Source organism: Gorilla gorilla, chromosome 8, assembly GCF_029281585.2.
Source record: "Gorilla gorilla gorilla isolate KB3781 chromosome 8, NHGRI_mGorGor1-v2.1_pri, whole genome shotgun sequence".
NCBI classification, from domain to species: Eukaryota; Metazoa; Chordata; class Mammalia; order Primates; family Hominidae; genus Gorilla; species Gorilla gorilla.
The window spans coordinates 107,509,900-107,532,427 of NC_073232.2; the positions used below are offsets into that span (position 1 = coordinate 107,509,900).

General features: G+C 42.4%; 1 protein-coding gene across 1 annotated transcript in view; it reads right to left on the minus strand.

Annotated features, from left to right (window-relative positions):
- Positions 1-22,528, minus strand: part of PDLIM1 (PDZ and LIM domain 1) — a 53,502-nt gene that overhangs the window by 9,940 nt on the left and 21,034 nt on the right. Inside the window, exons 3-4 of the mRNA XM_031015346.3 lie at positions 21,275-21,359; positions 16,374-16,573 (exon numbers count right to left, since the gene is read on the minus strand). Of these exons, the coding sequence (XP_030871206.1) occupies positions 16,374-16,573; positions 21,275-21,359 (285 nt within the window). The remainder of the gene's footprint in view (positions 1-16,373; positions 16,574-21,274; positions 21,360-22,528) is intronic.

Consider the following 22,528-nt stretch of genomic DNA (forward strand, 5'->3'; position numbering starts at 1 on the left):
AAAGCCCTCTCCTAAATCAGCCACAGACCTGCTGCCAGCACAGTGAAACTGAGATGTCTTTGTAGTCAGAGCTGGCTGCTGCTTCAATGCAATCAGAGGCTCTTCTTCTAAATAGCTTCAGTAGCTCAATTACTTTTTGGCCTAATCCAGTGGAATGAGAATGCTCTCTTTATAAATTCCATCAGCAGCATTATGTCCAGAGAAAATTTAGAAAAAAAAAAAATGTCAACCACAACCCAACCATGAAGAACTCAGCCGGGTCCCCCTTGTATGGGCCACAAACATTGCTTGCACAAGCAGGAATCAATAGTGTTATTCATTCCCGACGATCTCACAGTGCTTTCCCTGTCTATAAATACTTCCTGATTCTCAAGGCCAGGCACTTGGGTCTCCTCACCTATAACACAGAGGTAACAGTACTTTCCTTGCCTGGTTCACAGTTTGGTGGTAAGGATGGGACATGCAAGTGCTTTGTGAACTGTTGATGTTCAGGCCCAGGGACTGGGCAAGCCAGGCCTTGTCTTCCCCACCTTCCTCCTGTCATTCTGGGTGACCCAGAACAAGCTAAGACAGGCAGAGCCTGCCTCTTTCCCTGAGGGCTCCACTTTCTAAGCAGTGGATGGTGACAGGGAGGTAGTCTCTCATCAGCTATACCTGTAAATCTATCCTCCATCTGACCCCTTCTCACCTCCCCACCTCCCCCAGGTCCAAGCCATGCCATGCTTAGGTCAAAGTGATGGCCTCCATTCAAAATATCAGAGTGATATTTTTTGTTTTTTAGAGACAGGGACTCACTCTGTCACCCAGGCTGGAGTACAGTGGTGCAATCACAGGTAACTGTAACCTCGAACTACTGGCCTCAATAGATAAATCCTCCTGCCTCGGCCTCCTGAGTGGCTAGGACTACAGGTGTGCCACCATCCCCCGCTGATTTTGTCATTATTTTGTAGAGACAGAGTCTTGCTGTGTTGCCCAGGCTGGTCTCAAAGTCCCGGCCTCAAGTGATCCTCCAGCCTCGGACTCCCAAAGCGCTAGGATTACAGGCATGGGCCAGAGTGCCTGACCTAGAATGATATTTTAAACATGAATCAGACTGTGTCATGCTGTGGCTCAATGTATTCTCATTTGACTTAGCACAAAATATTTAGTTTTAATACTAAAATATATGTTTAATCAAATCCAACTTTTTTGGAGTAAATGTTATCACAGAGGAGAAAGTCCCTCACATATGTGACCCAAACTTCTCCCTCCACACACATCCCCTGCCAGCCCTGGCCCACTCTGCTCTACTGAGACCAGGCTTCCCGCTGTACCTGGGAAACACTAGCTTCACAGCCTACGCACTTACTGCGCCCTCAGCCTGCAATGCCCTTCCCAGGTGTTGTCATGGCTCCCATGCTTCATCCAGGTCTCTGCTGAAGTGCACTCCTCAGAGAGGCCTTCCTGACCCCGACTCCAAACAGTCCGCCACATCCCCACTATCACTCTTAACTCCCTACCTGCTCTCTCACCATGGATTCCAGTGTATTCCCTTATTTCTTTGTTGTCTATCTCCCCCTGGAAAGTAAGCCCCAGGAGGGCAGAAGCATGGCCTGTCTTGCTCCCCATCACATTCCCAGGCCTGGCTCAGTGCCTGGCACAGGTCACAGTTCAGCAGGCATCAGGCAAGTGAATGAACACTGAAGAATGGGTCCAGGGCCTCCTTCCTCCTTGCTGTGCTCCCCCTGTTCCTGCAGTCTCACGAGGTCCTCCAGGGCAGCTGGCCTCTGAGGGTTGTGCCAGGGACATGGGCAGCCCCACCTCCTGGCCCCAGATCACCACCTTCCTCTCAGCTGAGCTGCTAAGGAGGAAGGCCAGTGTGCCCAGTGGAACCAAAGAGCAAATATCAGATGGTGGGGCAATTTATTGATGCAGATGGATAGATTTGTATATAAACAAGTTGTGCTTCCTGAGTAATAAAGCTATAAAGTCTCCAGCCCACCAGGCTGCCTCCCAGCTTTACAGATGCAGGCAGTGGCCAGGAGTGGTTTTATTCAGCAACTCTAAACAGACTCTCTTTAGGGCTGGAGCCACTTTCACAGGTGCAAATGAATTATATCAGTTACGCTTACTCATTTCCAGGGTATATGTTTTCCCTAGGTAATTCTCCGCAAGTTCCCTTTTCCTCTCCCTCTCTCCCTCTCCTTTCTTCCTTTCTCTTTTCTGAGACAACCTCTGGGGCACGTTCAGTACTCAGGTCCCCAGCTAAAGGCAGAGTCAATCATAGCAATCAAGGTCCAGGTGTTTCCCTTCCACTCCAACCATGTTCTCACAATAAAGGAAAAGGCACCCAAAGAGTGGCATATGCTTCATGGCTACCAAAGAAGGTCAGAGTTTAAGTAGCAAGATTCATGGGTTGGTCACTCCGGCTGGCTGCATTTGGGGAAGGGAAAGCAGCTATCCCTGCCTGTCCTGCCCACTCCTGCTTGGCCTCTTCCCCCACCTGCAGGGAACTGTGGATGCCTCTCAGGGCAGGCAATGGGGCCACCTGGGGGAGTTGTTTTAACCAAGGGTCTTTCTTTGTCTCACTTTCCAGCCCTTTATTTGAGTTATATGCCTGACTCTTTGAGTCCTGAGTTTGGAACTTGCCCCATAATAAGCATATTACATTATTTTTGGATAAATCTTTTTTCTATTACACTTAGGACTATTTTAAAATTGAGATCAGACTATGGAATGTTCTTGGGAAAGATTTTTCTTCTTCTTTGGTGTATGTTATGTCTGGAAGCCACCAACGGAACACACCAAAAAAATGACAGAACCCAGACCACAAGGCCATCACATATTCTTCCAGCAAATCACCTTGTGAGGGATTTCTATAATTAAAAAAAAAAAAAAACTTACCATTTTTCTCAAATAATGATAGTATCTTTAAACCACTGGACAATTTATAAAGGATTTTCAATATCTATTACCTTACTTAAGGTATTGATACACCTGACTCAAAAATAACATCCTAAGATCCAACGTCTAAGTCTTAGACACTAGATTACAAGGTATTGACATGATACCACAATATCTTAAAAAATGATGACAAAAATATGAAGGAGAAATGGAGCAAAAAAATTTCTCGTTTTTATATTAATAACAGCAATGAAAGAACATTACAGTGATATGGCTTCAGAAAATATAATACACACCACTCAGTCTCCAGGAGAAAAAGTTCTGACGGCGGAACAGTGAAAATAAACACTTTCTTCTGAACCCACTCTATACAGTTTTAATAACGAGTTTAAGCAAATTCAACTACTTTGGAGTAACAATACGTTACACAAAGTTTCCTAGTTCTTGTTGCTCCCTGGGAGCTGATGTGTATCTGTTTCCTAAATGTTTAATATTTTCTCCCACTATTTTAGGACGTGACCTGAGGGCCCCAGGGTTATTCTAGCCAAGCCACTCCCATCCCTGCCAAATAAGATGGCTGACACAGCCAGGCGTAGGAGGATCCTAGTGGTCTTTAGAACATAAGCAGAAACTCCCCTTGAGCCCACCTCCCAGAGGAGGATTTTGGAGGCTGAGCCTGCAGACCTTATGTGATTCTCACAGCTGCTCCAGCCAAAAGGGCAGCTGGGGTGAGGGTCAGAAGGACAAGGAGGATGGAAAGCAGTACGCCCATGGCTCTGGAGCGTGGGTCAGCACAGCAACCCTGGGATGAAAGTCTACTCCGTCAGAACCATGAAGTGCCCAGAGTGAGGATATAAGGGGCTTTTTTTTTTTTTTTTAACTTGGGCCATCATCTGTGGCAGCAACTTAATTATCTGTATATAAATCTCAGCTAGGCCAGGTGTGGTGGCTCACACCTTTAGGAGGCCGAGGCAGGCGAATTGCCTGAGCTCAGGAGTTCGAGACCAGCCTAGGCAACACGGTGAAACTCCTAACTCTACTCAAATCCAAAAAAAAATTAGCCAGGTGCTGCAGCGTGTGCCTGTAATCCCAGCTACTTGGAAGGCTGAGGCAGTAGAATCGCTTGAACCTAGGAGGCAGAAGTTGCTAAAACAAGACAGCCATAAGAAAAAAATCCTCATTGCTGATACAACCTTAGTAGGGTCATTTTCTCACACAGTAAGAACATTTTGATACTTTAATAAAACTACCTGTATGTGAGACAAAAATTGGAATAGAAAGGGGGATTACGTGAATTATTGAAAGCATCCAGACAGGAGAAGATGGTCTCCTCATAAAAATCTTTTTCCTGTCTGAGAAGATGAGGTAGACATATTTTTCCCTGTTTCACCCAGTAAAACCAAAAACCCTGGACATTACATATAAAACAACATAAGAAGACTCTGAAGGCAACGGAAGGCACACTGGCTAGGGACCCCGCGTCCTGAGGACCATGGTGGTGAGCTCCCAGGGTGTTCTTGTTTCCTTGGACATCCCAGACATGGAGCTGAGGGCAGCAACCTGGAAAGGGCAATGGGCACAGACAGAAGAAGTCTCAAGAGGAGCCTGCTGTATCTGACTAAATAACCAGAAAGGGGCAGCCCAGCAAAACACAACACGTTGAAACAACACTATTCTCCAGCCAAATGCCAGAAAAGGCCAAGTGGGGGGTCCAGACTTCCAGTCTCACCAGGCTATGATGCGGTTCCCCAACTATCTCACTGGGGTAGACTCAGAGAAAGCCCAATAGAGAGTCCATATTTCATCCTTACCCAGCTGTAATGAAGAAAACCTAGGAGAGAATCAGGACTCTCACCACCGCTCAGCAGTGTCTAGGCCACCACTCACCCATAAGGTGTCAGTGGAAGCCATATGGGGAGCCAGAACTCCCACCCCATCCAGCAGTAATGAGTGGCCCCAATGACCTCAGATGTGACATAGGCAGAGTGGGGAAAGTGGACTTTACCCCCACCTGTCAGTAATGAGGCAGCATCCCCAACCCCATATCTGAGAGGAAGCCAGTGAATACAGAAGGTTTTAATGCGATCCAGAATCTAATAACATAGTAACAAGAATGTTCAAGATTCAGTTGAAAAATCACATCTCTCAGAAGAACCAGGAAGATCTCAAACTGTAAATAAGACAATAAAGAGATGCCAACACCAAGATGACAGAGATGTTGGGATTATCTAACAAAGATGGTAACACAGTCATCATAAAAATGTTTCAATGAACAATTATGAGCACATTTAAAACAAATAAAAGTCTCAACAAACAGAAGATATAAAGAATGAAACGGAAATTCTAGAACTGACAAAATAACTGAAATAAAACCACAGCGGATACACTCAGCAGCAGCATGAAGGAGACAAAGGAAAGAATCAGTGAACTGGAAGGTGAATATTAGAAATTATACAATTTCAAGATCATAGAAAAATAGAATGGGGAGAAAAAAAAGAAATGAAGAGCCTCACAAACCTATGGGAATATATAAAACATCAAAAATTCATGTCAATGGAGTCTTGGAAGAAGAGAAAAAAGGTGGAACTAGAAAAGTACTAGAAGAAATCATGTCTGAAGGTGTCCTAAATTTGGCAAAAGACATAAAGAAGTGAAGTGAACAGGAAACAGGATAAACCTAAAAAAATCCACACCAAAACACATCATAGTAAATTTCTGAAAACTACAACAAAGAAAGAATTTCCAAAGCAGTAGGAGAAAAATGACGCCTTATCTAGAGGGGAAAACCAATTCAAAAGACAGCAGATTTCTTATCAGAATCCATAAAGAAAAGAAGGAAGTAGCACAATGCTTTCAGCTGCTGAAAGAAAAAAAACTGCCAGCCTAGCATTCTGTATCCAGTGGAAATATCCTTCAAGAATGAAGGAGAAATCAAGACATTCTCAGATACAGGGAAACTGAGAGCATTTATCTCTAGCAAAGCTACCCTAACAATGTTTAAAGGAAGTTCTCTAAATAGACGAAAAAAAATAAAAGAAGGAACCGGCCAGGCATGGTGGCTCACCTGAGGTGAGGAGTTCAAAACCAGCCTGGCCAACATGGCAAAAACCTGTTTCTACTAAAAATACAAAAATTAGCTGGGCGTGGTGGCAGATGCCCGTTAATTCCAGCTACTCAAGAAGCTGAGGCATGAGAATCACCTGAACCCGGGAGGTGGAGGTGGCAGTAAGCGGAGATCGCACCACAGTAGTCCAACCTGGGTGACAAGAGTGAGACTCTGTCTTAAAAAAAAAAAAAAAGAAGGAATCTTGGAATATCGAGAATGAAAAAAGAACCCATAAGCAAAAATATGGGTTTAAAAAATACTTTCCCTCTCAATATATTCTAACTCTTGTTGACAAGTAAAGCAAAAATTATAACACTGTCTGATGTGGTTCTAAGTGTATAAAAGGATCTATTTTAACTATATTGTAAGCAGGGGAGGGCAAAGGTTCACAAAGAGAAGCAAAGTTTCTATACTTCTTTGAACTCCTGAAATGATGACACCAGTAAACTGTGATAAGTTATATATATACAATGTAATACCCAGATAACTACTGAAAAGGTTATACAAAGACATAGAATAAAAAACACTACAAATAAAAATGTTATTCTAAAAAAAATGATATTAAATAACCCACGGGAAAGCAGGAAAAAGAAAACAGAGAAATGGAAAACAGAAAACAAAATAAAATACCAGACTTAAGCCCTAACATATCAATCATTGCATTAATGTTCATCATCTAAATAAACCAACTGAAAGACAGAAACGAACAGGGTAGATACAAAACAGTACATTTTAAAACATGACCCAAATATATGCTATCAACATAAAACTCATTTCCAATATTAATATATAAGCAGGCTAAAAGTAAAATGGTAGAGAACAATATATCATGCCAATATTAATCAAAAGAAAACAGGACTGGCTATATTATTAATAATATCTGATAAGTATACCTCTGAACAAGTAAATCTACCAGAGATGGAAATGGACATAATGGACATTATATAATCACAAAAGGGTTAACTCACCAACACCTATAGCAATGTTAAATGTGTGTGCATCAAATAACAGAGCTTCAAAATATGTAAAGCAAAAACTGATAGAAGTGAAAGGAAAAGAGACACATTCACAATTTTAGTTGAAGACTTCTATACCCCTCTCTTAACAACTGATAGATCAACTAGACAGATAATCAGAGAGGATACAGGAAAATTCAACAATACTACCATGCCAGGCACGGTGGCTCACGACTATAATCCCAGTACTTTGGGAGGTCAGTGCAGGAGGATTGCTTGAGCTCAGAAGTTCGAGACCAGCCTGGGAAACATGGTGAAACCCTGTCTCTACAAAAATTACAAAAAAAATTAACCAGACATAGTGACACATACTTGTAGTCTCAGCTACTCAGGAAGCTGAGGTAAGATCACTTGAGCCCAGGAGGCAGAGGTTGCAGTGAGCCACTGCACTCCAACCTGGGCAAGAGAGAGAGGCTGCCTCTAAGTAAGTAAGTAAATAAATAAATAAATAAATCAGAAATGAAAGAGACATTACAACTAATACCACAGAAATAAGGATAATAACAGACTACTATGAACAATTGTATATTAACAAATTAGAAAACCTAGAAGAAATAGATAAATTCCCAAAAACACAACCTACCAAGACTGAGTCATACAAAAATTAAAAATCTCTAAACAGACCTATAACTAGTAAGGAGGTTCAATCAGTAATCAAAAACATCCCAACAAAGAAAAGCCCAGAACCAGATGGCTTCACTGGTGAATTCTATCAAACAATTTTAAAAGAATTAAAACTAATCCTTCTCAAACTCTTCCAAAAAACTGAAGAGGAGAGAATGCTTCCAAACTCATTCTATGAGGCCAGTATTACCCTGATATCAAAACCAAACATACTACCAAAAAAAAAAAAAAAAAGCTACAGACTGATATTACTAATGAATATTGATGCAAAAATACTCAACAAAATACTAGCAAACCAAATTCAACAGCATATTAAAAGGATTAAACACCATGACCAAGTGGAATTTAATCCTGTAATGCAAGGATGTTTTAACATATAACAATCAATCAGTGTAACACATTACATTAACAGAATGAAGGACAAAAACTACAGTCATCTGAATGCAGAAAAAGCATTTGACAAAATTTAACAAACTTTCATGATAAAAATACTCAACAAAACAGGAATGAAAGGAAATTACCTCCACATAATAAAGTCCATGTATGAAAAACCCACAGCTAACATCTCACTCAAAATGAAAAACCAAAAGCTGTTCCTCTAAGATCAGCAGCAAGGCAAGAATGCCAACTTTTACCACCTCTTTTCAACATAGCATTGGAGGTCCTAATCAGAGACCTTAGGCAAGTCAAAGAAATAAAAGGCATCCAAATTGGGAAGGAAGAAGTAAAATTGTATCTGTTCAAAGACGCGATGATTGAATACACAGAAAACCCTAAAGATCCCCCCCCCACCACACACACACACACACACACACACACACACAATTGGAACTAATAAATGAATTCAGCATAGTTGCAAAATACAAAATCAACAAACAAAAAACAGTTGTTTCTATACACTACCAATGAATAATCCAAAAAGAAAACTAAGAAAACAATCTCATGTAATCATCAAAAAGAACAAAATACCTAATAAACTTAACCAAGGAGGTGAAAGACTTGTACACTGAATAGAGTACATTTTAAAATTATAAAACATTTTAAAATGTTTAAAAATATAAAACATCATTGAAAGAAACCAAAGAATGCACAAATAAACAAAAAGACATCTCATGTTCATGGACTGGAAGACCTAAGACTGTTAAAATATCTGTACTACCCAAAGCAATCTACATCTTCAATGCAATCACTATCAAAACCCTAATGGCATTTTTTGCAGATAAAAAAACACCATTGTAAAATTATATAAAATCTCAAAGGATCCTAAATAGCCAAAACAACCTTGAGAAGGAAAAACAAAAATGGAGGCCTCATACGTCCTTATTTCAAAACATTTTACAAAGCTACAGTAATCAAAACAGTATGTTACTAGCATAAGACAGATATAGAGACCAATGAAATAGAATAGAGAGCCCACAAATAAACCTTTGCATACACTGTCAAATGATCTTTAACAAGGGTGCCACAGCTACACAATGGTTAAAGAATAATTTCTTCAATGGTGTTGGAACAACTGGATATTCACATGTAAAAGAATGAAGTTGGACCCTTACCTAACACCACATAAAAAAATAATTTGGCCGGGGACAGTGGCTCATGCCTGTAATCCCAGCACTTTGGGAGGCTGAGGCAGGCAGATCACTTGAGGTCAGGAGTTCAAAACCAGCCTGGCCAACACAGTGAAACTCCATCTCTACCAAAAACTACAAAAAAATTAGCCAGGAGTGGCAACGCAAGCCTGTAGTTCTAGATACTCAGGAGGCTGAGACCAAAGAATCACTTGAACCCAGGAGGTAGAAGTTGCAGTGAGCCAAGATCATGCCATTGCACTCCAGCCCAGGCAACAGAATGAGACTTCATCTTTAAAAAAAAAAAAAAAAGAAAGAAAGAAAAAAATAATTCAAAATAGATTAAAGACCAACATAAGACCAGAAACTATAAATATAAAACTTCTAAAAGAAAACATAGGGGGTCAGGTGCTGTGGCTGACACCTGTAATCCCAGCACTTTGGGAGGCCAAGGTAGGAGAATCACTTGAGCCCAGAAGTTCGAGACCAGCCTGAGACCCTGTCTCTATTAAAAAATAAAAATAAAAATAAAAAAAGCTTCCTAACATTGAATTTGGTGATGATTTCTTGAATATGACACAAAAACACAAGCAACAAAAGCAAAAATAAACAAATAGAACTACATCAAACTTTAAAACTTCTGCATCACAAAGGAAACAACAGAGTGAAAAGGCAACTTATGAAATAGAAAAAATATTTGCAAAACATACGTATAATTAATATCCAGAATATATATAAAAAAACTCCTACAACTCAACAAAAAACAAATAGCTCGATTAAAAAATGATCAAAGGATTTGAATAGACATTTAGCCAAAAATGATTAACAAGCATATGAAAAGATACTCAACATCACTAATCATTAAAGAAATGCAAATCAAAACCAAAATGAGATATCACCTCACATCTGTTAAGATGGCCACTATCAAAAAGTCATAAAACAAATGTTGGTAAGGTTGTGGAGAAAATGGAGCCCTTGAGTATTGATGATGGGAATGTAAAATGGTGCAGCTGCTGTGGAAAACAGTATGGAGATTACTCAAAAAATTAAAAATTTACCATATGATTCAGCAATCCCACTTTTAATTATATACAAAAGAAATGAAGAAGGATCTCAAAGAGATATTTGCTCACCCATGTTCATTACAGCATTACTCACAATAGCCAGGAGGTGCAAGCAACCTAAACGTCCATAAAAACATGTGTATTCGTGTGTTTTCATGCTGCAGATAAAGATATACCCAAGACTGGGCAATTTACAAAGAAAGAGGTTTAATTGGACTTACAGTTCCACATAGCTGGGGTGGCCTCACAATCATGGTGGAAGGAGGAGCAAGTCACATCTTACATGGATGGAGCAGGCAAAGAGAGAGAGAGCTGGTGAAGGGAGCTCCTCTTTTTAAAACCATCAGATCCTGTGAGACTTAATCACTATCATGAGAACAACATGGGAAAGATTTGACCCCATGATTCAATTACCTCACACTTCGTCCCTCCCACAACACGTGGAATTCAAGATGGGATCTCGGCGGGGACACAGACAAACCACATCAACATGAATAAAGAAAATGTGAAAAAAAATGGGATATTATTCAGCCTTAAAAAAAGAAGGCCCCATCTCTACTAAAAAAATACCAAAAAAATTAGCCGGGCATGGTGGCACACGCCTGTAATCCCAGCTACTCGGGAGGCTGAGGCAGAGAATTGCTTAAACCTGGAGGGGCAGAGGTTGTAGTAAGCCAAGATCGCGCCACTGCACTCCAGCCTGGGGGACAGAGCGAGACTCCGTCTCAAAAAAAAGAAAAGAAGAGGAAATCATGTCATATATTACAACATGGGAAAACCTTGAGGACATTATGGTAATTGAAAAAAGACAAATGCATGACTCCAATTATATGAGATATCTAAAGTAATCAAACTTAGAAAGTATTATAGTGGTTGCCAGGGGCTTGAGAGATGGGGACTTTAAGGTGAGGTTGTTTTGCAATGGGTATAGAATTTCAGTTTTTCAGGATAAAAAAGTTCTAGAGATGTGTTGCACAACAATGTACACATAGTAAACATTACAATACACTTAAAAACGTTTAAGATCATAAATTTCATGTTTTTTAACACAATAAAAAAAGACAAACCCATAGAACAGAAAAAAAAGGAACAAACTATTGATATATAAACCTATCGATACAAAAACCTAAATAAATCTCCAGACAATATACTGAGTAGAAAAGCTAATCCCAGGTTACATACTGTATGATTCCATTAATATAACATTTTTGAAATAATAAAAATATAAAGAGTAGATGAGTAAGTTGCCAGGGGTTAAGGAGGGTGAGGGAAAAGGAGGGAAGCGAGTGTGGCTATAAAAGAGCGACATGAGAAACCCTTGCAGAGATGGAAATGTTCAGTATCTTGAGTGTATTGATGTCAATATCCTGGTTTTGTTACTATTGTGTTTTCAAGATGTTACTATTGAGGGAAATTGGTAAAGGGTATAGGGGATCTCTGTATTATTTCCTATAACTGCAAGTGAATCTACAATTATCTCAAAATAAAAATTTTAATTAATTTTAAGAAATATTTTCCCCAAATGGTGGAAGTTAAGTGCTAGCTGGAAATAATGTAGAGGAATACTTGTTTTTCTATGTAGGTGGGGGAAAGGAGGTAGACGGACCCAGAAAAATCTTTCCTAGCTCATATCCCAAGAAATGAGATGTCCCAGCCTGATTACCCCAATGTTCACCCAAAAACGCCATTCTGGGAAACCCTATGTAATCATTTTCAGAAGGGAAGCCTGGCCTGTGTGCTTCCTAAGTTTTGGTCTTCAAAGGCACACATATTGGTCCTGCAATAAGAAACCAGAGGGGTAATTGTGGGCACCAGGAGAAGAGAGAGGAATGCCCGCACACCAGAGCCAGTTTTCTGTGGGTGGCAGGCAAGTTTAGCTAGAGGGGCAAGCAGCCTTCATGATAGAGGTGTACTTCTGATTCAGCTCTGAAGAAGCCAGGGTTAACATCATCCTTGTGATAATATTTGAATAGAAAATGATGCATCCCTTTATTTCCAGGGCAGCTGCTTAGAAATCTCCCTCATGAATGTTTGGGGGCAACACCTTAAAACACAATTTGGAAGAGCTATTATCTAGGGCCTAGTATGTTGGTTACAGGAGCTCTCCAATCATTCCTTGAAGAGAACACAACCACCCCATCAGTAAGCTGATTAGCTGTGTGGGCTGGCTGAATTTAATGGGAAAGAAAGAAGTGTACCATAAGCCACAGCAAAGTCTTCTCCATTACATTTGTCTATGTGCTTCCACACTTCTGTAGCCCCCAGTTCTCAGAAGTGATGGGGATGGAGATCCTCATGGAAACTAAAGTTAGCAATAATTAGCATTTACTGAGCACCTACCAGGGGCCAGGCACTGTGCTGAGTGCTCTGTGCACATCCCATTGCATTGTCTCAACAACCTGGTGGTAAAGAAGTTAGTATTATTTCCACCTTAAATCTCAGGAGACTGAGTTTCAGAGATGTTACATGGTTTTCCCAAGGTCACACAGCTAGTAAGAGGCAGAGCTGGAATTCAAGGCTCAGGCCCCTCTATCTACCAAGCCTTTAGGAAGTATCAGGCAGTATCATATAAACAATGAAATCTGGGCTCTGAATTTTCTGATTTTGACCAGGGTCCCCTCAACTCAATTAAAAGAGAACAGAGGAAAGGTGCTAGCTTTCTGCTGAACTGACATTTTCTTCGCCCACCTGGTACACAGTAGGCACTCAATAAATGATTATTATGCTGAACTGACCTAGAGGAAAAAGGCCACTGAGGACCTCCCCCTCCACTGTGTGCACTGGGAGGAAGGGCAGCAGAGAAACCCCCTCACCTGCCTTACCAGTTGGCAAGGCTATCTCTGTTCTTATCTGACTGGGACACAGCTCTGTAAAGACCTACAAGACAGATAGCAACAGACACACCACGATACTTTCAAGTGCATAGGACAAAGAAATCCAGGGCAAGCCCCAGAGAATGGGTGATGACCTCAGATGCAAAGTATGTAGTGAGCCAATTCTGGAACTTCAGCGAATTTCACAGACTAAACAGTGGGAGGGAGCGAGCACTTGGGACTTGTGCTGACTGAGCAAGCAAAGTTACCGGGTGACTGCTGGGCTCACAGGAGAATCTTTCTTTGTGGGAATGCACTAGAAATACACCAGCAAGCTGAGATCCCCCCATACAAGCAGCATGGCCAGTTAGGCAGCTCCTCTGCCTTAGGCTGTTGGTTTTCCCACTGTTTCTGGGTTCAGCCTCAAAGAGTGCGGGATGGAACAGAAACAGCACCCTCTCTGCTGAGAAAATCTGCAAAGAGACAAATTTTGATACTCGGCAACTACTGCAGCCAAAGAGTCTGGGCCAGGGGCTAGAGGAAAGGCTTACACAGCCACCTGGTAGTTTCAGACTCGGAGGAGGGAGCAGGCAGGGAACATGAGAGAAGAAGAAAGACATTAATGAAGGAAAAATAGCCAAGGCCATACTAAAAATATTTCCCAGGCACATATTTCTCCCAATGCATAGCAGCTCTTTCAATTAAGGATGTGTCATTTCCTGGGTTACTAAGTCCAGATCATGGAATATTCCACTCTGGGACAGTAAAAGAGGGTCATGTTCTCAGCCTCCCCAGCACCAAAGCAGCTAAAAACAGGGATCACAGCCCCCAGTGTTTCCACCACTCCTGAGCTGCTTGGGAGCTTCCTCTCAGGGTGTGTCTGTGGAAAGCCTAGGGGGCCCAGTATGATACCGTTTCTCAGGTATCTCAAATGTTCCCACAGTCACCTGGAAGAGGATCACCATCTCAAGCCAGTAAGACCTTGCAAGAACCAGAATTGGAGGGAAGAAGAAACATTGGTGGAGACTTTGCCTTGGTTACTATGACAAATGGCCAGTAACCTTTAACATCTTCTAAAGCCAAAGTCACACAGAAAAAAGTCTGCCCTACTAGACTCAAAGAAATGTTAAAAGAAATCTTAGTGTGAGCTGGGCGCAGTGGCTCACGTCTGTAAGCCCAGCACTTTGGGAGGCCGAGGCAGGCAGATCACCTGAGGTCGGGAGTTTGAGACCAGCCTGATCAACATGGAGAAACCCCATCTCTACTAAAAACACAAAATTATCCGGGCATGGTGGCGCATGCCTGTAATCCCAGCTACTCGGGAGGCTGATGCAGAAGAATTGCTTGGACCCGGGAGGCGGAGGTTGCAGTGAGCAGAGATCACTCCATTGCACTCTAGCCTAGGCAACAAGAGTGAAACTCCGTCTCAAAAAAAAGAAAGAAAGAAAGAAAGAAATCTTAGTGTCCTCTCAGTGTCAGGCACAGGGAACAGGGATGCACATGTCATGGGTGTCCAATGACATCTGTCTCTCTCTGGGGAGGGGAGGGGTGACTATATGCACGGAATGGCCAAGGAGCCCTTGAGAGGTGTTGCTACAACAGCCCTTTCCAAACATTTAAGTAGTTTGGAACCTCTAGTATCTTAACCTCTCTCAACCTACATTTGAAGCCATTGGTTTGCAATTTAATTACCATAAGAGTTGAGCAGGTTCTTGTTAAAGGTGAATTGGGGAGAAACTGAATGGCAAAGCGGGCTTCAGAGGCAATACAAAAATTGATGATTCCAAGTGGGAAAGGTTCTCAGAGCTAAGGCAAGTTTGGACCACACAGTGTTTTCCAACAAAATTTAAATGTCACCAATAATTAAAAATCAGGAGATTTCCAAAAAAAAGAGGCTTTCCAACTTCTGTTTTAATGGAAATAATCAGCAGAAATGAGACCTGCATGAGGCACGTGGCTGGAGCCAAGGAGCAGCGTCCCCTCTGGACCAGGAATGCACGCTCCAGCTGCCACCCCCACCCCCACCCGGCACGCTTGTTTACTCAGAGCTCTGCCTCAGTTCCTCATCCTGCCTGCCACTTTTGGGTATTTGAGTGGGCAATTCCTAACCTAGTCCACCCCCTTTACACCTACAGAGAATTGGCCCCATCTTTAACCCATCCTCAAACCCAGTTCCTTTGCTGGGATTCCCAGTGTTTCTGGATTCATCCTCAAAGAGCCTGAGATGGAGCAGACACTGGGCCCCTCTGCTGGCAAGATCCAGGAGACTCCAATAAAGACTCAAAGGGCTTGGTGGCTCATGCCTGTAATCCCGGAACTTTGGGAGTCTGAGGTGGGAGGATCACTTGGGCCCAGGAGTTCGAGACCAGCCTGGGCAACATAGTGAGACCCCAATCTCTACAAAAAAAAAATTAAAACTTAGCCAAGTGTGGTGGCACACACCTGTAGTACCAGCTACTCAGGAGGCTGAGGTGGGAGGTTCACTTGAACCCAGGAGGTCGAGGCTGCAGTGAGCTGTGATCAAACCACTGTACTCCAGCCTGGGTGACAGAGCGAAAGCTTGTCTCAAAAAAAAAAAAAAATAAAGACTCAAAGGCAGCTGCAGCCAGATGATCTGTGACAGAAGAGGACATGCCTCCTCAGTCCCCAGCAAGGCACTTCCTCAGACACCTCTCCCCTTTCCACCTGCAGCCCTACCTCTCCCCCAGTTAAGCCTGCCTCTGTCCCCAGATCAGAACCTATTCCTAGGACAAGCATTTATATCCTCAGGGACCTCTCTTCTTTCATGACCTCTGGTCCACTCTAGGGAAAAAGCAAACACTGCTTCACACTGCTTCACCAAAACTGTGCAGCATGAAGTATTTCTCCCTTGCTTAGTTCAGATGGTGAACACAAGCACAGGCTACTCTAGATTCCCTCAAACACTCCCCGACTAATAATACTGAAGAATTTCTCGGGAAGCAGCAGGCCTGTCAAGAAAGGACTATGTTCAATTAGAAGATGATGACCACAGAAATCAAAACACAAATAAAAACAGTTCTGGAGGATTAAGTGATTTGTTTGTGCTTAACACAATGCTGGGCATTTTACGTGTTAATTCTTACTTTTACAGACACCCTATAAAGCAGGAGGTATTGTCCCCTTTGTGTAGATGAAGAAAATGAACACAGAAGTGTTCTGCTAATGTAGTCATTTTTCTCCCTGGAGTAGTGGCTCTTGCACCTGCCTGGGCAGCCCTGGTCCTGATGTGAAAAGCCCCTCCCAGGAGCGGCTCAGAGGAGGACTCCTGGGCTACTTACGGTCTGCTGTTCGCCTCCACCCCGCTGGCAGCAGTCTTTGACTCCAGGGCATTGTTGAAGTTGGAGATATTTTCAGAAGAGTAGAGGCCAGCTGGGTTGTTGTACTGGTTTGTGATGACCCTGGCAGTAGTGCTGGAGGCAGGCGAGGCGGTAAAGGGCATGGCACTTCGGTTGTGGGCGCTTCCTATGTGCAGGACCTCCTGCAGGCAGGGATCAGAGGAGAAATCAAGGGGGGCATCCAATGCAAACCCCTTGATGGGCAGTGCAGGCTGAGCGCCAGGGAGAGGTGTTCCAGCTGCTAAGATGGCCCTAGTTCAACCCAAACTTTAGCTGAGGAACACTGACACACCCACTGAGACACATGGGCAATGACTGGGGAAGTTTCCCACAATGGGCACCTGTGCGAGTTCACACCCCCTGAATCATCTCTACCTTCTGATTCTTCCTTGAGGCCCAGCAAAGCCTGCCCTCTAAGGCACCCTCGGGCAGGACAGCCCTTGATGCTTTGGGCTGTAAGATTCAAGTCAGAGCTAAAACACGCTTTCAGGGCACATACCAAAGAGATTAAAGCACTAGGTGGAGAGAAATACGCAGTCACTTTGGTCAGTGCAAAAGCAGGAGATGATAAAAGGTGGAGATAAATTCTCCAGAAGTGAGCAAGTTAGACAAGCAAGATAAGAGGGTGTGGTGTCACAGGGGAAGCAGCTGCTGACTAGGCAGAGATGGTCTCAGCCTCCTGCAGAGCAAGGGTAAAGGAAATTAAGGATCTATTGTTTCTTCTGGGAGAAAGACAAGGCTAATCAGATAGAAGGTCGGGGATACCTGTTACAGGGGTGGTACCCAGCAGAGCTGCAGAAAAGGACTTTTGAGTTCCTTGTGTTCTCATTCCCCTCTTTCTGTAATTTGAGAAAGTTCCCTCCACCCCCACCCTAGACTTGTTAAGAGTCAGGTGAATAATTACTACAGCTACAACATCTCAGAGCTCCTTTACAAACCCCCAAAACCACTTTGGAAATTAACATTCCTGTTTTCTAAAACTACAGCTTTTCTACTTTTTCTTTCCCTCCTGCCAGCATCACAGCTTTTCTGATAGCCCAATCAGCAAGGTCCTTTCTATATGGGTGTCTGGATCAACCCATGGCTTCTAGGTGATGCATGCTCTGTGCAGCTGGCTGAACTCAAAATGTGTCTCAGTGTCTGTGTTTTCCAGAAAAATCTTCCTGAACTCTAGTCTCTTTCTTAAAACACCCAGGCCCAGAACAGCTGCCTCCAAAAGAGTTCCTGTCATCTGTTGCACTTCCTTTTTTTCTCTCCTTTTTTGTTAAATCTTCAAGTCTTTTATGCTTTCTTAAAAAAAAAAGTCATGAAAACTAAAAGCTTTATTGAGTACCTAATTTAAAATAAAAGAAAACAACCTGAAAATATTTTTATGTTTAAGATTTCTCTTTTGGGCTGAGCGTGGTGGCTCACGCCTGTAATCCCAGCACTTTGGGAGGCTGAGGCGGGTGGATCACCTGAGGTCCGAAGTTCAAGACCAGCCTGACCAACATGGAGAAATCTCATCGCTACTAAAAATACAAAAATTAGCCAGACATGGTGGCGCATGCCTGTATTCCCAGCTACTCGGGAGGCTGAGGCAGGAGAATCTCTTGAACCCAGGAGGCAGAGGTTGCGGTGAGCCGAGATTATACCACTGCACCCCAGCCTGGGCAACGAGAGTGGAACTCTGTCTCAAAAAAAAAAAAAAAAAATTCTCTTTTGGCTGGGTGCAGTGGCTCACGCCTGTAATCCCAACACTTTGGGAGTCCAAATCAGGAGGATTGCTTGAGCCCAGGAGTTCAAAACCAGCCTGGGCAACATAGTAAGACCCCATCCGTAAAAAAAAGTTAGACAGTCAAGTAGCCTGTAGTCCCAGCTACTTGAGAGGGCTGAGGCAGAAGGATCATGTAAGCCCAGGAGATGGAGGATGCAGTGTGCCATATCGTGCCACTGCACGTCAGCCTAGGTGACAGAGCAAGACTCTCATCCCTAAAAAAACAAAACAGGCCAGGCACGGTGGCTCATTCCTGTAATCGCAGCACTTTGGAAAGCCAACGCAAGAGGATCACCTGAGGTCAGGAATTGAAGACCAGCCTGGCCAACATGGTGAAACCTCGTTTCTACTAAAATATAAAAATTAGCTAGGTGTGGTGGCACCTGCCTGTAATCCCAGCTACTCAGAGGCTGAGGCAAGAAAATCACTTGAACTCAGGAGGCAGAGGTTGCAGTGAGCCAAGACTGCACCACTGCACTCCAGCCTGGGTGACAGAGCAAGACTCCATCTCAAAAATAAAAAATAAAAATAAATAATAAAAAATAAAAAACAGCACAAAACTTCAGCAGTTATCAAAGAGTAGTTAAGTAAATTTTATGGCACAGCTACCCAAATAAATAATATATAGTAATTAAAGGCTATGGTCATGAAGACAGAGATTTACAGATGGGTGGCCTGGTACCCTTGCCTACATGTGCCGCAGCCAGGATGGTCATTCTTTCTTCTTCTCTCCATCACCATGGCAATTCCTAGGAGCAGCAGAGGATGCAGAGCCCCAAGGAAGGGTCTTTATTTTTCTGCCTTGGCTCAATTTTTCCCTGCAATTTCCTGTTTGGCAAGGAATACCCCTCTAAGCCCGTTTTTCATCTTTAAAATGAAGAAGATAAAGCCTTCTTTACAAGGATTTGTGTGAGTTACTAGAGTGTCAAGTACAGTGCCTGGCTCGTGGCACATATTCAACCAGGGTCTGTTCCCTTCTCCCTCCACCGAAACACATTTCCAATTAGAATGGAAGTCAATGGAAAATTCAGGTTGAAAATTCGGATGATTTCACTTTATAAACAATCTTTCAAGAATGCATCTGGTTTGTACATAAAAGGAATATCTCTACCCTCATCTGAATACTGACTGGTCTTTCCAGAAAGCAGGCAGATTCAGGGCTTGCCTTTTAGAAGGGATGATGTAATTGTTTGGGCTTTGTATTTATCAGTCTCCAAGGAAACTCAATAATGAGGAAGTACAAACTAGGTGTGTAACTATGCTGACCTCAGATAAGCTGGGGTGTTGGTTGGCATTACATGAACCAACAGATCTTTTTATTATAGATGAACTCTGCTCTTACTCATTTATCCTCTACTTTAGAATGGCTGGAAGTAAAAGACTGGAAAAATGATGGGTGAGAAGTTTTTCTTACAGTAATAAAGCATTACTAGAATCACAAGAAAAATACAAGGGTTTAAAGTATTTGAGAGTTTTTGTAATCTGAAGAGAACTACCTTCAAAAGATTAATACAGGTAACTATAGATTTAAAATGAAAATTCAAATATACTACAAATGAAAACTATAACTGAAATTTACATAATTACCTTATTTACATGAAAATGAGGATTTCAGATAGACCAAGTTAAAATGAAATCATTCCTTGTGTGTTATAAAATATGTAAAAATTAAAATTTAACAATTAAAATTTAACATTTATGGTAAATTTAATGAAGTAGCTGAGAACTCCCAAGGAAACTGAAACTAACTGTGGCACGTTTTAAATTAGTTTGCACAACTGCCAGTGTATAGACCAAGTGCCATTTTACGAACTTTCCTGAGAGGAGTTGTATAGAAGAATATGTTCACGTCAGTTTTGAAATGATGCAAAATGATCCTTAAAATGACTCTTGGGATTTTTAATAATTATTTTTACTATCTTAATGGCAAAAATTTTATGTGACTTCGTTTTTGAAATTTTAATGGATTCTATTTGAGAAAATATGACTTATATCCAACCACCCAATTAACACACACTAATATACCAAGTGAGTTCAACTTCATACAAGTTTCTGTTTTATGTATAAAAGATAGCTAGCTATATACTGTATTTTAATTATATCTTAATTCACCGTAAAAACTAAATAGTATCCCAAATGTAGAAAAATAAGTTAAATTTCAAATCTTCAACTTGGGTCAAATGCATAACCATGACAAACCAGTGTAAAATTTTCAAAAGGCATTATCAACATACCTAGTTTATCATTACTAATTCATTAATGTATCCAACAGACACATACTTTGAGACAAGTAGCATGTTGGGTGTGAGGAATTTTACAAAAGATGTTCTAAACATCTCTAAGTTTGTCCCTTATTTCAAAAACAATATCCATGCCTTGTAGATTATTTAGAAGAGGCACATAAGGCAGAAAGAAATAAAACCACCTACAATCCAATAATCCAACTACTGAGATTTATTCACAAATATGGGATCTTAGGGCAGTCTACTGTCCTGAGAAATTCTATCTGGGTGACAAATTGTACACTATGTACTGCTTTTTTTATATTAATTGCTGCTTTATTTTAGTAATTTTGAAGTCTCACTAGAAGTTTCACTGTAACAAAAATAGAGATTTCCACTCCATGGCTCATGGAAACCAGACGGGGCATACAGTGGGGAAAAGCAGGGCTTCCTATTACATATTCCCCGATTTCTTCTAGGCTCTAGGCCTCCAGACCTAAACTTATTTTCATCCCTGTCATGATTCATTTGTTGCTGAAATCCATAACGAGCTGAATAGCTCCTTGACTTCACTGTGATCCTGCCAACCCTTCCCACGCAGGAAGGCTTCCACCGGCTTCCCTTATCGCCTTCCGACCCCCTGCTTCCAGCCCAGGACACAGCGTCACTGCCCTGGGGTTTTCCAGCCCTATCCTCCTGCAGTTCCCTTACGGGAAGAACTGAACAAGAGCCAGATACCAGCAGTGACAGTGAAGGGTCTTATCCCCAGGCCTCCAGGGCAGGAAAAACAGGAATGTGCTGAGCAGTGTCAGAAACGGCAAAGTGCTGGATGGTGAGAGCAGCGGCAATGATGAGCAAGAACTTACCTGGGGTTCAGAAGCTAAATTCATCTTGTATGGATGACGCTTCCCTTCCTCCGTCACCAGAGGAGACCAGACTTTATGTTCAGATCTGCAACAGATTAACAAAGCTGCTGTTTCACTCATGTAAAATAAATAATATATACCAAAGACAAACTGGAAAAATGCCCCCTCTTTCCTGGACTAGGCACTGAACTAGCACCCTCCCATCCGCTCTACCTTCCATTTGCCACCAGGTTGATCTTTTAAACACCCCCAATCTGATAACATCCATGGCTGATGGCTCCCCAGCATAGCCCCAAGGGGCTTCCCAAGCACTTCATCCTCCCTCACCACACTCTGGGTAGCTGACACCAGCAGTGTGGTCTCCTCCATGTTCCTAAGCATGACTCACACTGCCCTATCTCTGCTCAGGATAGAATGGGCTTCTCCTCTATCTCAACCCAGTGTGTTTGGTCCAGACCAAATAACCAACTTATTTGTGAAGCCTGTTTGACCCAAATGAAAATAACGCCTCTTGGCTGGGCGTGGTGGCTCACGCCTGTAGTCCCAGCACTTTGGGAGGCTGAGGTGGGGAAATCACTTGAGGTCTGGAGTTTGACATCAGCCTGGCCAACATGGTGAAACCCCATCTCCACTAAAAATACAAAAATTAGCCGGGTGTGGTGGCATACGCCTATAATCCCAGCTACTCGGGAGGCTGAGGCAGGAGACTCACTTAAACCGAGGAGGCAGAGGTTGCAGTGAGCTGAGATAGCGCCACTGCACTTCAGCCTGGGTGACAGAGCGAGACTCCATCTCAAAAAAAAAAAAAAAGAAAAAAAAAAAAGAACGCCCCTCTTTTGCTCTTATAAACTATTTTCTTTGTACCAACCACAGAGCAATGATTTTACTTTAGTCTCAGTCTTCATTAGTGTCGGTGTTTCCTCTCTTGCAGGTAGAAAATATTTATACTTATCTTTATTTATTTTATTTATTTATTTTTTGAGACAGAGTCTCGCTCTGTCGCCCAGGCTGGAGTGCAATGAATGGCATGATCTTGGCTCACTGCAACCTCCGCCTCCCAGGCTCAAGCGATTCTCCCACCCCAGTCTCCCGAGTAGCTGAGATTACAGGCACCTGCCATCATCCCTAGCTAATTTTTTTGTGTTTTTGTAGAAACAGGGTTTCATCATGTTGGCCAGGCTGGTCTTGAACTCCTAACCTCAGGTGATCTACACAACTCGGCCTCCCAAAGTGCTGGGATTACAGACTAGCGCC